The 16324-nt window shown below is 44.4% G+C and overlaps 1 protein-coding gene across 1 annotated transcript in view; it reads right to left on the bottom strand.

The window, feature by feature from the left end:
• SHC3 (SHC adaptor protein 3) overlaps window positions 1-16324 on the bottom strand; it is a 150884-nt gene that overhangs the window by 93797 nt on the left and 40763 nt on the right. Inside the window, exon 2 of the mRNA XM_081238046.1 lies at window positions 12771-12841. Within this exon, the coding sequence (XP_081094172.1) occupies window positions 12771-12841 (71 nt within the window). The remainder of the gene's footprint in view (window positions 1-12770; window positions 12842-16324) is intronic.

The raw sequence follows: 16324 nt of genomic DNA, 5'->3' as shown, positions 1-16324 counted from the left end.
CACTCATTCATGACAAAAGCTCTCAGCACACTACCAATAGAAGGAAACTTCCTTAATCTAATAACAAGACATCCACAAGAACCCTATAGCCCATGTTACAGTTAATGGTGGAAAACTAAATACTTTCCCTCTAATATCAGGAACAAGGCAGGAATGTCTACTTTCACAACTCATTTAACATTGTACTAGAGATCTTAGTCTGTGCAGTAAGACAAGAAACAAAGAAAAGTAAAAGCCATACAAATTAGATAGGAAGAAATAAAACTGCCTTTATTTGTAGATGACATATCATCTATATAGAAACTCCTGAAGACTCTACATCAAAGCTATTAGAACTAATAAGTGAGTTTAGCAAACTGTGGGAAGGTTTGTTTGTTGTTTGGTTTTGTTTTTTAATTAATTGATTTATTTTTATTTTTTGGCCGTGTCGCATGGCATGTGGGATTTTAGTTCCTCGACCAGGGATCAAACCCATGCCACTTGCACTGGAAGCTCGGAGTCTTAACCACTGGCTTACCAGGGAAGTTCCCTGTTTATTGTTTTTACCATGAATTTAATTTCTTTAATAGATACAGACCTATTATGTTTACCTATTTTTTCTTTAAGCCACTTTGGTAGTTGTACCTTTAAGGGAATTTGTCTATTTTATCTAAGTTATTCAATTTGTTGATATAAAATTGTTGATAATATTCCCTTCTTATTCTAGCAGTGTCTGTAGTATCTGTAGTGATGTGTCCTTGCTGTTACTTGTAATCTGAATTTTCTCTCTCTTTCCTTGACCAGTCTAAGTAGTAGTTTATCAATTTTAGTGCTTTTTAAAAAACACTTTTCAGGTTCAAATATCTTTTCTATTCTTTTTCTGATTCCAATTTTATTGATTTCTCATGCTCTTGAAGTAGTCTAAAGGACAATAAAGCTTAAAAAAAACATAGATAGCAAGGTTCTAAGTCAAAGAAAAAAGAAGATTCACTATATTCAGACTCTGAAATAGAAGAAATTTTTAGGAATACCTTTTTCACATTACTTATATTTTCCTTCTAACAAACATAGAAGTATTATAATGATATAAATCTGTGTCTGCAAAATTCCAAAATAGCTTTTTCAATATATGTAAATGGAATCTAAGTGATGTGGAAGCATTGTGTCATATTTTAATAGGCAGTGCTTCCTTTTTTTTTTTTAGTGGTTATAAAAAAATGAAGTGTTTTGTATAGGAGATGGTATTTTAGAGTAGATGAAATATGGCCTGTGTCTTTAAAAGTCTAATACAATGTGCAAGAAGGTAAAAGCCTGCAGAGCAATTCAAACAAAGTGGTCTTATAGCTCAGGGCAAAAGCAAATACTTCTTGTGGCTGAATCTTTGCCCTTGAGGTGTGACAGTGGACCAGCAGAATGGGGCAGTGTGTAGGTCGGTGTGGTTGTGCAAAGGAAGCATAATGGGGAGTTATAAGAAATATATTTGGAAAGTTATGCTGGGGCAGGTCAAACAGAACATTGAATAACAAGTTAAAATTGTTTTCATTGTATTCTGCAGGTAGTGGATAAAACAATGAAACTGAACAGGAAGTAATATGTTTCAGGCACATTCAGGATTAGCAAGTAGAAAGAGAATTGAAGGAGAGAGAGACTAGAAGAAAGGAGAGAAATTATTCAGGAGGCTTCCGAGGGAGAATCAACAGCATTGGTAATTGAACAGGGAGGAGAGATGATATAAGACTGACTCCCTGGTTTCTACTTCAGGAGAATGTGTGGGTTGTAGTTATGACAAGCATTCAAGGAGACGTGAGCTGGACCTAACTATGGTAATAGAGGTGAGAATGGAGGGATGTAAACAGAACAGAGAGGCAGAGATAGGTTGCTTAGCACTTGGCAACTGACCGAGCATCTCCAAGAAGACACAGGTCCAGTCAGCTGCTAAAAATACAGGGTTGGACTTAAGAGAAGATCCAGAGGTACAGATACAGATTTGTGGCTTATATACCTAGAAGTGGTATTTAAAGCAATGAGATTACCAACAAGGAGAGGATATAATAAAAATGAAAATATTAGCATTAGTTAACATGCCTTGAGCCCTTCCATGTACTAGACAGCATGTTAAGTGCTTTTCAGATATTAACACAATTTCTTCTCAACCCAATGAAGAAGGTACCATTATGATGCCCATTTTAAAGATGGGGAAAGTGAGACCCAGAGAACTTAAGTTATTTGCACAAGATCACACAGCTGGAATGTTGTTCAGCCTAGTAGAAGCCCAGATAATCTGACTCCAAAACCTGCAACACTAGCTTCCCTCGGCAAGGGCAAAGGGTTCCTTATGGAATGATATATTTGGGGTAAGTGAACTCAGAGAAAGAGTCCGAAAAGGAGCAATCAGAGGGGTACATTCTTATACACATGTGCTTCTGGAATGAGTATTATAAATATACACCATACCAGATGGTCCTTAAGGAGAGTATGGAATGAATGCCACGTATTCATCTTATGGATTCTATTTAAACCATTCTAAGCCCCCAAGCCATGGATGCTCTCCATTTTTTAAATTTTTGGATGAGTGGGATCACTTGAAAAAATAATAAATGGACCTATTTTCAAAGCTGTGGCTTCATAGATGGTAGTTGCAAATGGCTCAGAAGTTAACGATAGAATTCTGGAGCGTTGCTTCTCCAAGTGTGGTACCTGATCTTGCAGCATCAGCACCCCCTGAAAACTTGACGGAAATGGAAATTCTCAGCTCCCACCCCAGTCCTACTGATCAAAAACTCTGGGGGCCCAGCCATCTGTTGTAACAAGGTCTCCACGTGATTTTGATTTATGTCCAAGTCTGAGAACCACTGCTCTAGAAAATGAGGTGATATGTGTATGTGTGTTAAATCTTTGGGGACCCTGTCCCAGGTCAGGACATATCTGTGTGGCCCCTCTATGCCCAGCCTGCTGGATTCTTCAAGAAATCCATAGTACAGTGGAGCCCAGGTTAGGTGAGAATTCCTTTCCATGTGGTGTAATATGGTAGAGAAGAGACAGAGATCTTCTGTTCCTATTGCCGTCATCCAGAGATATGAGCAGGCCACCTTGGGGATCACCCAAGGCCTCGCCCCAACCCAGTGCAGCAGAATCTCCATGGCAGGGCAACATGGTAATTGACAAGTTTCCTGTTTCCTCTGCCTTCACGTAAAGAGCGACATGTCTTTACCAACCAAAGGTTTCACCAGGAGACACAGCCAGCTGCTAAAGAAGTAAATAAATAACCAAATAAACAAACAAACAAATAAATCTTGAGGCTTTGCACATGAGGCTCTGCAAAGTCCTCGACTAGCTCAGCTTAAACTCTTAGACACTCTATCTAACCCGTTTCTCTGTATTTCAATGATAACATTTCAATGAACTTATCCTAGCCACTTTCCCTTCCTAGCCACACATCCTGTGAGATCCTGGCTCATCTGTACAGTCAACTGGAGGTCCAAGCCCATGCCAAGCCCTGAGTTGCCTGTCCATGCATGCCCAGTTGACCTTGACACACCCAGCCAGTAGAAAGATATCTCCACCCAGGTTCATAGGAACAGGTCCCATGGTTGGAAGTTTTCATGCCCTTGGGCACTATGCCCTCACTGGGAGAAACAGCTACATAACTTGCACCTGATCTCCATAACCAGCTTGCCAGAAAATTACGATGATGGGGTCATCCTGACAAAGTGTTAACCAGTGTTTGAAATGAAAGGAGAAACAAGGAAGTAGAATAATGTCTGTATTTTCCAGCTTGGGAAAAAGACAAGAATCAGGCTGGTTTATTCCAATGGTCAAGGCGAGTAAAGGAATACGACTCACCCGGAACCTCTGGGAGAGAAAGATGGCACCTCGTCCTTCCCACCCAGCCCCCTCCACCTTACCCAGCCCACCCCGTCTCACCCCACTCCTACGCAGCCTTTCCCATTTCGCAGCCCCTCACCCAGCCCACCCTTCCTCATCTCATCTATCCTCTCACCCCCCAGTCACCCCCTTCCCACTCCCCCTCTCCCCATTCTAACCCAGCCTACTCACTTTGAGCTAGTTAAGGTGGCAAGGGCCTCATCCTGTCTACAAACTTTTTATATGAAAAGTTTTTAAGGACACTTTTATTATATTTCTTTCCATTATTTAGTGAAATTCAATGAAGTGTTGCTGAAGCACAGGACAAACATTCCCAGGATGAATAAAGCAAGTAGAATGGGAGTAGCACAGTCTTTGCCCCCAACTGACCCTTTTCCTTATGTATATTTGCCCCATTCATCCCAACTGGACTGCAAGTGCCTCATTTTCTTTGTGCCCTGCTCAAGGCCATCATGTCACTGTGGTCAGGAAAGGAGCTTTATAATTAGCATTGAATTTCCATCTTCCAAGTGTGCCCCCCTGCCCAGTGTGTCTGGGGTTTGCCAGCACGTGTGGCTTCCCGAAGGATGCAACCCTCTTGATCAAGCAGCAACAGGAGACTCTTGATTCTAGAGTACGACTTGCTCTGGTTCCAATCTCGAGTTTGCCACTTGCTGGCTCTGTGATCTTAGACAGTTTTTGTAAACTTTCTGATCCTCAGCTTCCTCATCTCCAAAATGCACACAACCCGCCTCCCAGGGATCCTGAGAGAAGACCCCACACGCTCTCACCACTGTCTGAAATTATTAGGCGAAACGACATGAAATGGCTGACATTTGATGACTTTCAACTACATAAGCGACAAGTTCATGTGGTTCACCTGAACACCCTTCTTTTGTATATGTCTGTGTGCTTATTTTCTCTCTCTGCTGTGGAAGGTTTGCTTTTATTTAGTGTTCTGTTCCTAATACCTAAACAGTGACTAGACATGGTACATGATCAATAAAAATTTGTTTAATGAATGAATAACATGCTTAGAGCAATACAGTAAGTATTCAATACTAGTGTTATTATTATTATTAGCAGCAGCAGCAATTGGCAAAGCAGGAAGATAGAATGAAATACTAGATAATATTGGCTCAAGTGAAAATTAATGCCACATTACCAAATATTTTATCTTTTTCAGTAGCTTCAGTTTGTTGCATCAAACCAAAGTTTCTTTTCAGCTAGAAAACCTACCCTGAATGGAATTGATTGATATTAATAATTAGAGTAATATCAATCTGCAGTTGATATTATCATATACAGACATTTGGAAAGGGTGAACTGCAAAATTAAATCCATGGCAAAAACCCTATCCAGATTTGCTGAATACCTACTATGTGCCAGGTGCAGCCCCAGAGTTGTGTAGGTCTCATCTCTAAGACTCTCAACAAGCCTGCTTATGTGGGTTCCATCCCTGTTCCATGGGTGAGAAACCATCGCTGAGAAGTAAGGAGAAGCTGGAATGCACCTCTCTGGTGAGAGGTAATTCTGGGCCAGTATGCAAGGATCCCTTTACTCACCTGCTAGGTGAGGAACCCCAACCATGTAAATACAGCTCTGCTATGTGGGTCAGCAGACTGCTGTCCAAAGATCAGGCTGGGACAGCTGCTCAGAGAGGAGGTCCCAAGAGAAAAATCCAATTCAGAGAGACAGGCCCAGGAGCTGAGTGATTGGAGCCACGAGCCTTCAGCCAGAGCTGTCATCTTGCAGCCCCCAGCCTACTCTGGGCTCCAGGGACGTCCACATAAGCATGGCCACGCTGCCTCCAGGGCCAGGGTCTGGCCTCTGCTGCTCTGATGGAGGCTTTTCCACCCTCTGCTCCCTACCACACCCTCCCTAGTACGCTCCCCACACCAAGTCTCAGGGTCTGCTCAGGGGACAGATTAAGGCACATACATGTACGTGTGGGTCTGGTCAAGGAAATGGCCTTGAGACCTTTCCTGTACATAGCCTGCGCCAGGTGTTTCAAGAAGTAATGTCTCATTTAATCCTCACAAAGCAGGTGAATGCCTCAACATGTATTAGCATGAAGAGACAGAACATGAAATTGAGGCCTATCGGAAAGCAGACACCCATGTCCCTTTGTCCCAGGGCCCAGGTGTCCTAAGGCAGCCGGGCTCGGGGCAGGACCTCAGATGGGTGCAGACTGTGCCCTGTGTTCCTTCACTGCATCCGACTCAGGCCCCACCCTTTGGCAGGCATTAGAATTACTGCACAGAGGCAGACAGGCAGAACCCCTTGTGGGGCCCAAGTGGAAGCAACTGCCTCAGTTTTATGCTTCCTTCTGGTCTGCCATGTGGTCAGGGGAGAAATTCACCAGGGGTTAAATGCCCCCTTCCCCAGGAAGTCCTTCCAGACTTGTCCAGGCCCCAGGGACCTTCTTCCATGTTTCTGTGGTACTTTTCCCATGCTTCCTGCTGCCTGTCCCACTGCCTTGTGACTCTGGGCCTCTTTCCCCAGTCGCAGTTTCTTGGGCACCTGTGATCCGTGCACCCCTGTCTAGCACATTCTCGCACGCAAATGATGACGAAGGAGGCACAGGGGCCCAGAACTATTCTGGTTGGTGTTAAGCCCTGAGTAACGATGTAGAAGTAAAGCGGAAGGACACAGCCTGCTTCATCCAAAGCCCGGATGCGTTTGCACGCAGGCAAGCTGGTGTTTTCAAAAAGAATTCTAAACTGAGAAAACACTAACTCCCCCCCCTTGCCAGGCCTCGCCCCCCTGGGGGTGGAAGGCTTCGAGAGACTCAGTCTGAAAAACGTGCTCAGAAAAAGTAAATTTAGAACAAGCCAGTGGGGCTAAAATCACAAGTTAACCAACCTGCGCTAGTCGAGTACACAGGGATGGGTGTGCAGGCTGTTCACACCTGCCGCTTTCCTTTCTAATTCTGAGAGTCAACCAGTCTCAGGGAAGACTTTTACAGATTTGCTCCTTTTCCTGGCATGTTGAACTTAAATCAACATTACAGGTGTTTATTTTGTAGTGAAAAAGGAATTCTCCAATATCATGACCGAGGAGTCTAATTGGAGAGTTCAGATCCGTGGAGCACCAAGGCACCTAAGCAAAAGTCAGCCTTGTTTTCCATGTCACCTGCCAGGCGTCAAGCACACATCTTAACATCCCTGATACGCTGGGTTTACAAACAAGGGACCTTCCAAATTCTTCCTCTCAGCCTGCAAAGTGAGAAAGCCACAGAACCAAAGTCCTGCCGGTTTGGTGCAGCATGTGGAGTCCATGCCACAGTCCAAGAGGGAACGATCACCCCAAACCTGAAAAGAAGATGTTCAGAGTCCCCCCACCACCATCACCCTTCCTGGGTGCTTCCATCTTTCTACTGTTCAGGGTAGTGCCACCAGACCCCGTGCCATTCCCTGGACTGTGTGCAGTCCTCCCAGAGGCAGAGGTGTCCAACGCCTTACCTGCCTTTCGTCCTCTGCATCCATCTTCTGCCCTCGCAGCTCCTCCCAGGTGGATGCTGCCCTGAGGATGGGAAAGCCTCCACAAACAAGACAAATATCTTGTTAGTAAATATGGCCTTTGCCCAAACCACACCCTGTGCACTGCTCCGATCCCCGTGAACTGGTGATGAAATGGCCACACGACACAAATGTTTGAAGCGAAATGGTGAAGGGTTGCAGTGGATACGGTGTGGGGGGAGGGGGCCAGGGCTCCTGGCCCGCAGCCTGGTTGGCCCCTGTCTTGCAGGAAGTCCAACAAGGGCGCACGGTGCCGGAGGGGGGCTTCAAGTACACGAGGGGAAATGCACTGCGGCTGGGATGGCTGCACACGGATGAGGACGCGCGGGGACTGGATGGAGCTGAAGGACTGCGTGGTGAAAGGTTTTACCTTGGCCTTTTTCTCTTCTTTTTGAGAGCACTCAGCCGGAAGGGACTGGAGGAGTGAGTGTTAACCAAGCCTGCCAGGTCGACTCAGGGAAGGGAGGGTGGACAGAGTGGAGACGCTGCACCGAGGCCGTCTGACTTGCCTTCCTTCAGGCTGAGGATGGACCCCTCCATGCACCCGACTGGCGAGAAATGCCCCTGCAAGCCAGGCCGCCATTCTCACTGTAGCAGGAGCATCCGTGATTCTGAACACCTCGTCTCCCGGCTCCCTTCTCCCCCCGGCCTCCAGGCAGTGCTGGCTATTTTGTTCAAACTCACAGCCCTGCAGCTATCACAGTGCCCAGCACTGTCAGACCAATTCCACGTGGTCACACATCTACCTTCTAACCAAAGTGTCCGCATGAAACATCAGACAGAGAAGATCCCAATGTCACAGCGTTCAGTCCCACTCACCAGCTCACGGCTGATGCTGTGTCCATTACACTCTGCCTCCTCGGGCTGTGGTAACATGAGAAGGTCGTGGCCAGGTGACCCTGAACTTCAACACATGTACTAGCATCCGCGATAAAAGTCTCTGGAGACCCCATCAGTAGGTTGGATAAGAACAGGAGGAAATACTTTCCCCAAAGAAGAGTGTTCTCCTTTTACAAATTTTGAGTTTGGTTTCAAACCAAAAGGATTTTACGCATGTTCCTGGGGAATTTTTGAAAAGCCCCAATTCCAAAGCAGAACCCTTCAGAGGGTGGACGCAAAGCGGAATGCCAGGGAGTGGTCACATCCACAGGCAGTGCTGGCCAAGGTCTGGGCCAAACCAGTATCTTCAGGGTCATTGAAAATATGACAACTTTAAAATGAGGGAAACGAAAACCGTTAACTAGATCCAACTGTTTACTCTCTACAATTTGGAAAAGCAGGTTTGTCTTGGGCCCTGGACAACATTTTATTAACAGGAGCTCACCCAGGAAGTGTAGCAAAACCACGCACACTGAGTGCACATGTCTACATGGGCCTGAGTGGGAAGCAAACTCAGCAGTTATCGGATGAGTCCAAGCGGTGCAGGAGGTCAGCTGGGGTCGTTTAGAACCAAAAATACACATCAGATGTTCATACTTGCTGTTGGAGAAGGACCACCTTGCTGAGTGCTCTGGGTTTAACTGCGTATATATTTATAGCCTCCCATGCCCTAAAAACCGCTTAAGGTGATTTCCAATAATAAAAATAAAATTTAACACGATAAATCAAATAAAGATTAGCAGATGGGATGGGGGAAAGAAAGTAAGGCCGTGCTATTCCCATGACCACAGCACATGGGAGCTTCCTGTCACCCTGCAGGTTGGCCCAACAGCCTGCTCTCCAAGAGTCAGACCGAGAGCACGATCTCCCCGGAGTGGGCCCCATCTGATGAGGCACATCTCGCTCAGACGGGAAGTACAGTAACTCAGTTCCACCCCTCCCCCAAGGCAAGGTGGGAGAAGTCGCAGGAGAGGATGTCTCAGGGAGGCACAGGTTGTGGTCCCCATGGGCAGAGTGGCCAGTCGCCGGCAGTGGCCATCAGCGTTGTGCCACAGTCACCTCGTGTGGAGACCCAGTGGCTAAACTCAGAAGAAAGCCGAGGTCTCTGACTGACCTCTGACTGGGGAGCTGGGTCTGCTCTGCTTGGGACCCCCACCTTCCCTAGGGTGACACCAAGAAGAGACCCTCCCCCAAGGCCCTCAGGGGCTGCACAGCACGGTGTGAAATCTACACGGGGAGAACAGTCCCTTGTGGGTTTCAAGGACTGTGACGTGCTCCTGGTGGTGGGGCAGGAAGCAGAGTGCAGTTGCCACAAGCTCTAGAGTGACCCACCTTCAGCAGCTGGATTCCTGTATGGCCTTAACAGTGCCTTGTCATAGGGAGTAGGGAGTCTTCCCGGACAGAGGACACATTGCGGGGAAGGAGCTCAAGAGATTCGCCCTCTGCGAGGCCATGCCAGGTGTGTGACCAGGGGCACGTTGGGAAGCTAATTCTTCTACAGGAGCTATTTCTTCTTCTGGTGTGCGTCTGTCCCCTGGGCAGACTTTCACAAATACCCAGTCTCTCAACTCCTCCATATACCCCACCAGCAGGCTGACCCGGGGAAGCAGTGGCTGTCGAGGCCACGATCTATATGCCCTCAAAGGCCCCCATGCTTGCCAACACACTTCTTCGGACACTGGGGTCTTGTGTCCCAGTACGTGTTGAATACAAGCTCAGGCAACAGGACGGAGCAAACACTTAAGCAAGGCTGCCCTTTTGCCAGGGCCTGTCCTGTGGGCATCCGATATAGAAAGTGTTCTATTTGCCACAACAACCATTGGGATAGAAATTAGCAGAGCTGGGCTCCACATACAGGCCATCTCCTCCACACGGCGGGCACTGATTACTGTGAACGAGTCACCAAGCGCCTCTGCCCAGAGCGCTAGGAGGGCAAGGCCATAAACAGTCACCATCAGTGGCAGCTCCCGGGTAGTTTTTAAAGTGACCTATTAGTTAGAGATCAGTAATCCAATGCTGGTGTGATTGCAAGCCCCACAATCAATCTGAACCCCGACTCAGGAACAGCATAAAACTAAACTGACCCCAACAAAAGGACATCTGGTTTGGCTGTCAGAACCTCTAAAAGACACAACTAAACCTTGAAATAGTAGAACAGATGAGTAAGGATTGGTTGTTTTCTTATAAAAGATATATATATATATGTATGTATTTTTATGAAAGGCATGGCCAAGAAGCTTTGGAAACAGGTTTTACTAGGGCCTAATATAACAATTACATTAGATTTCCCTACAACCTTTCACGAATGACTTTAGTATATAAAGTAAACCTCGGTGGTAGAGTTTAATCATAGGGTGTTTAACACTCAGCTACCACGTAGGCTTTAAAATATGCCACGTCTACAGGACATCATTGGGCATTCCTGTCCTGGGTGCAAAGGCTTCTTTCTGACGCTGACTTGTCAAATTGTTTCCTACAAGTGGTCTCTGGCTATTAACTAAAATAAGAAACATGTCACATGATAAAAATGAGGCAAACAATAGAAAGCATCATAAAGAAAAGCAAACATAGTTTTCAAAAATCTAAGAAATCCAAAAGGATGTATATATATATATATATATATGTATAACTGAATCACTTTGCTGTACGGCAGAAATTAATACAACATTGTAAATCAACTATACTTCAATTAAGATACATAAATTGATTTTTTCTTAAAAGTCTAACAAACCCAAAGCAATTATGGTATAACCAGAATGCAACACCAAGTTTTCTGAGTCAAAGAATGGCACTCCACTTGGCCCATTACATTGCTGTACCTTTGCTGAAATCTAAATGGAATGGGATTGGATATCTGTTCCACGGCTTTCTTCTACCACTACTATAGGTGGTCTCAAATAGTGCTGAGACCTTCATCCAAGGGCACACTGGGTGAGCTCACTGGTCCCCACCCACCTCCAGTCCTGAGGAGCAGGACTTGCTCTGTGCCCCTCGCAGTCCCCTCAGTCATTTGCATGTGCATCTTTCTCCCCCCAAACCAGGAGGTCTTGCAAAGCGGGACAGCCCAAGTTGGCCAGCATGCTGCATGTGCACAGCCACAGTAAACACTCGATAAATACATCAGAAGAATTAAACTGACATAAAATCATCTCAGAAGTTCTAATATCTATAAAGTGAATTCAGTAGAAATGGTCAACAATTCTCTTTAAAAAAAAAAAACGCACCATACACAACACTGTAAATCAAATATACTTCAATTTTTTAAAGCTTTTTTAAAAAAAAACAACTGCCACCGCCCACAAGAAGGTGACCAGTGTCACAGGTTCCAGTATCCCCAGGCCCGTGGCCAAGCACTCTACCCACCCTGCATGGCACGTGCATTATTCATGGCTGGGATGAATGAATGATTGATTAAACATTCAAACTTTTCTTTTAAATGCTCTCACTTTAAAATACCATTCTTTTGCCTTGGCAATTTCCATGAACCATTTTGTACAAATATGTAGAGATGGATTATTCCCTTGGTGTAGATTACTACTGTTGGTGTGCTCCCAATACGTGTGTCTTGAGTTGCTTTAGAGAGAAGGGGAACATCAACCCTCTGAACAAGAATTTCTTCAATGAGCAAGAAGAGGTTTCATTGTTGTACTTAAAGCATAGAATTGAGGCAATGTACACTACTGAGTAGCTAATTACTACCAATAATTGATTTCTAAAGCTCAATCTTTAGTGTTTGGCTTGCTAGTCCAAAGATATCCAATAGAGAGATTTGAATGAAATAAAAATGAGGCATTTTCTGATATCACTATTTAGATTAAACAATTCCAGGACTGCCAAAGCAATATAAGCTCATCACCCTCAGAAATGTAGCTTTTTCGCAGACCCAGTCCTAGCTTTCTGGTTCTCTTCTTCAAGATGACTTGAAATTGGCATTTTTCTAAAGGTACACGCTCTACTAGGCTATGAATTTTTTAAAAACAATGTTCAAAAACAGAACTGACCCTCAAGAAGTTTAAAATCGAGTTGATGTTGGAGAATATATAAACCTGTTCAAAACCACTGACACCTTAAAAGAATTGGTCAGCTTTCTAAATGACTACTCCCTTTAAGATTTCTACTTCCAATTCTATGCATTTTATTCTCTATGTATACTGTTGGAAATTCTCTCTGACATCTTGATTTTCTTTTTAAAAAGAAATAACACAGTTCAGTAGATTTTAAAATATCAGTCTGGTCTTAGAGTTTCATTTATTAAAGAAGCAAACATAAACACTCCATTTGTCTGCAGCTTAATTATAAAAAGAGCTTAGAAGTGGAGAGTGTCCTTCAGGGGGTTTGTATTAAGACACACATGTCACAAACATGGATGAACACTAGAGAGACTTGAAACAGTGGGTCCTGACTACCTGTCACCAGTCGCCTGCACTCAAGGGGCAGACTTCCCCTCTGGAAATTTCTAGTTGTTAACCTCAGAAAGCATTCCTTTCCAAAGTAAAATCACAGGAGTCCATTTTCAAGAGGGCTTACCTGGTAATTTGAGTCCTCGTACTGAAGTCAAGTGACCTCATTGAGCGAAGAACTTCAATGCACCCCAAGTACTGCAAGGGGAGAAAACGTAAATCATGAGCACGGAGAACTGACATGAAGAGACAATTCCTAACTACAACAAGGCCATTTTGGGAGGCAAACACATTTCTTAGCCACATTTTAACTTTTTATTTATGGTGACACTTGGTTCTGTTTCTATAAAAATAATAAAAGTAATAACTCATACCCATCAGCAAATACCCTGAGTGCTGACATTTGACACTATGCTTAACTTTTCTGAAACCCATTAGTATTTTCACTTTCTTTAGAAATACATTTTCGAAAACTTTTGTCATGGTATAACTAGCATGCTGTAAAATGCAGAAATTTGTTTTTTTTGATGTGGACCTTTTTTTTAAAGTCCTTTTTTTTTTTTTTTTTTTGCGGTACGCGGGCCTCTCACTGTTGTGGCCTCTCCCCTTGCGGAGCACAGGCTCCGGACGCGCAGGCTCACGGGCCCAGTCACTCCGCGGCATGTGGTATCCTCCTGGACCGGGACACGAACCCGCATCCCCTGCACCGGCAGGCAGACTCTCAACCACTGCGCCACCAGGGAAGCCCCTTTAAAGTCCTTATTGAATTTGTTTTATGTTTTGGTTTTTTGGCCGTGAGGCATGTGGGATCTTAGCTCCCCAACCAGGGACTGAACCCACACTCCCTGCATTGGAAGGAGAAGTCTTAACCACTGGACTGCCAGGGAAGTCCCCAGAAATCTTAAATGTGTAAGTCAATGATTGTTTAAACATGTACCTGTCATGTAACCACCACCCAAACCCCAACATTCCAGCAACACATTTCTAGTCCTTTACAAAGCTTTTAAAGAAAGAATTTTAAAGAAAGAATGAAAACACTATAATACCAACATTTTGGCCAACATTAAACTTCATTATTTAATAAATGTATTGTGGGTTATATGAATAAACTATAGATTAGCCCCAAAGGTGCTTTATTTTGGTTTACCAGAAAGACCTCTTCTGCATTATTTAACATAAATTTTCAGAATTTCAACTTACACATCTAAATTTGTAGCTAAATTTTTTATCAGCTTTACACGTGAAAATGTATGTGTATATGGCCACAACTAAAGATACAGACAAACCACTAGAGTGGAAGGGATAGAATATTTGTGTTCCAAAGCCCTTGGGGAGCTTGACAGTACAGATGTTTTATACCAATGTCTTTAAATTTAGACTTAGCAGGAAGAGAGCCCATGGTGTAGTACAGAAAAGACTGCATTTGAATTATTCAGAAAGGCTCAATTTGAGCCTGACTCTGTCATATATTCTTACATAAGTTTAAACTTCTCTGAACTGTGTATTAATCTAACCACTGCACAGTCACAGAGTTTTTTAAAGACTGTCACCTCCATCAGTTATGTGGGTACCATGAATGGTCACAGAGACATAGGAATTAGACGACCACTAACATTGCAGAGTCATGTGATTAAAATGACAAGAGCACAGAATCAGCTGAATACAAAGACCAGCATCGCAGGGTTATATGACTACCTCCACCACCAAAGTCGAAGACTTATACAACATCATCACAAAGTTACATGAATACCATGACCAACATTGCAGAATTATGTAAAGGCTACGACCACGTCACAAGTCACATGAACAACAGTGCACGGTTATGTGACTGTCACCACCGCTATTATAGTTGTGTGGATGCCATCACCACCACAGCAGAGTTATATGACGACCACTGTCACTAGGGTATGTGGAGACCACAATACACTCTACCGAGTTATAGGATTGCCACGCCCAACACTGTCACAGTTATGTGAACATCACAACAACATCCCCGAGATAGGTGAATACCACCATGAGCAACATTACAAAGTAATGTTAATTATTTCCACCAAAGTAATTACTTCCACCAAAGTGGCAAAGTTGTGTCAGTATCTCTCAGAGATATATGACTACCATCACCACCACCATTTCAGGGTTATGCAAATTCCACATCCATGGTCACAGGCTTAGGGAAACCCCATGACCACCGTTGCAGATGTGTGAATATGACATGGCCGCTGTAGATCATCTGATTACTATGCCCACTGTCACAGAGTTATTGAAGACCACTTTATAACATTGCAGAGATATGTGAATACTACCAACACCACCACAGCATAATGTGAACTCTGTAAACGCTCTCTCAGTTATGGGAATATCACTACCTCACAGTGATATGTTAATGCCAACACTACCATTGTCATAGAGCTATGTAAGTTCCATGACCAAGTCCTGTTATCTAAATTACACCATCACCACCAACACAAGATATGTGAGTAGCACCACAAATGTTGCACAATTATGCCAACACCATAAGAAAATAATGTCTTAGGGTTATAGGAATACCATGACGAATTTCACAGCATCTGTGAACACAACTTCCACCAATGTTGCAGGGTCATGTGAATACATGACCTTTGCCACATAGTTATTTGAATACCACCTGTTGGGTTGCACCCTACAGGCCTGCAAGCCCTGCACTTGCCCAGCCTCAAGACCCAAGAAAGAGCTCAGAGTCAGTGACAGAGACATCAACAATTTAATGGATAGGGGGATCTTACAGGTCTGAAGCAAGGTCCTAGAGTGACAACCGGCCGCGTGCAGCAGAGGGCGGGCAGGACATGGCAGTAGTCTTCACTCCCGGGGGAGAGGGAGGTTACCAATTATAGGGGGAATTGACATCAGGTTGGCAATCAGTTACCAGGGAAACCAGCAGAGGAGCACATCCCTCACTGCCCCTTTGATAAGCTGTCACAGTGGAGATGCCCTGATCTAAATCTTAGAATGATCACTAGCTGGGGCTGAGGGCAAGTATGTAGGAAGGTCAGTCATGTGAGTAGGGTGTAAGTGAAGCAAGTATTGGTCAAGCAGGGAATGCACAGAGAACCAAAGAACAGCCATCTTGGGTTGCCCCATCATACACCACCTCTGCCCCCACCATGGTAGTATGTGAAATGTGAACACTTGGCCAACCACAGAGCCATGGAAATAACATCAGCAACAACATCATAAAATCACATGAACGCACCTACCACAGTTGCTGATTATGTGTATGCAGACATCCCACCATGACAGGGCTATGTGGATACCGTGACCAAAGTCACCGAGCTTTGGGAATAGAGAGCCAATGATGAGGTTATGGGAAGACTACCACCAACGAAACCATTGAGTTATGTGACTACCACAACCAACACCACAGGTTGTATAAATACCATAACCAACATCCAACATCAATTGAATATCATCAGCACCACACTATCGCAGTTATGTGAATATCATGGCCACCACAGCAGAGTTATGTGAAGACCGCCTGCACCCATGTCACAGAGTAACCAATAACATGACCAACATTGCAGAGTTAGATGAATACTATCACCTTGATCATTGCAGAGTCATGTGAATACCTCCAACAACAACTTTGCAGAATTATTTGAATAACACAGCCAACTCTGCAGGGTTATATGAATGTGACTACAACCA

Source organism: Mesoplodon bidens (assembly GCF_964165515.1).
Source record: "Mesoplodon bidens genome assembly, chromosome: 6".
NCBI classification, from domain to species: Eukaryota; Metazoa; Chordata; class Mammalia; order Artiodactyla; family Ziphiidae; genus Mesoplodon; species Mesoplodon bidens.
This window is presented reverse-complemented; position numbering and strand designations above follow the sequence as displayed.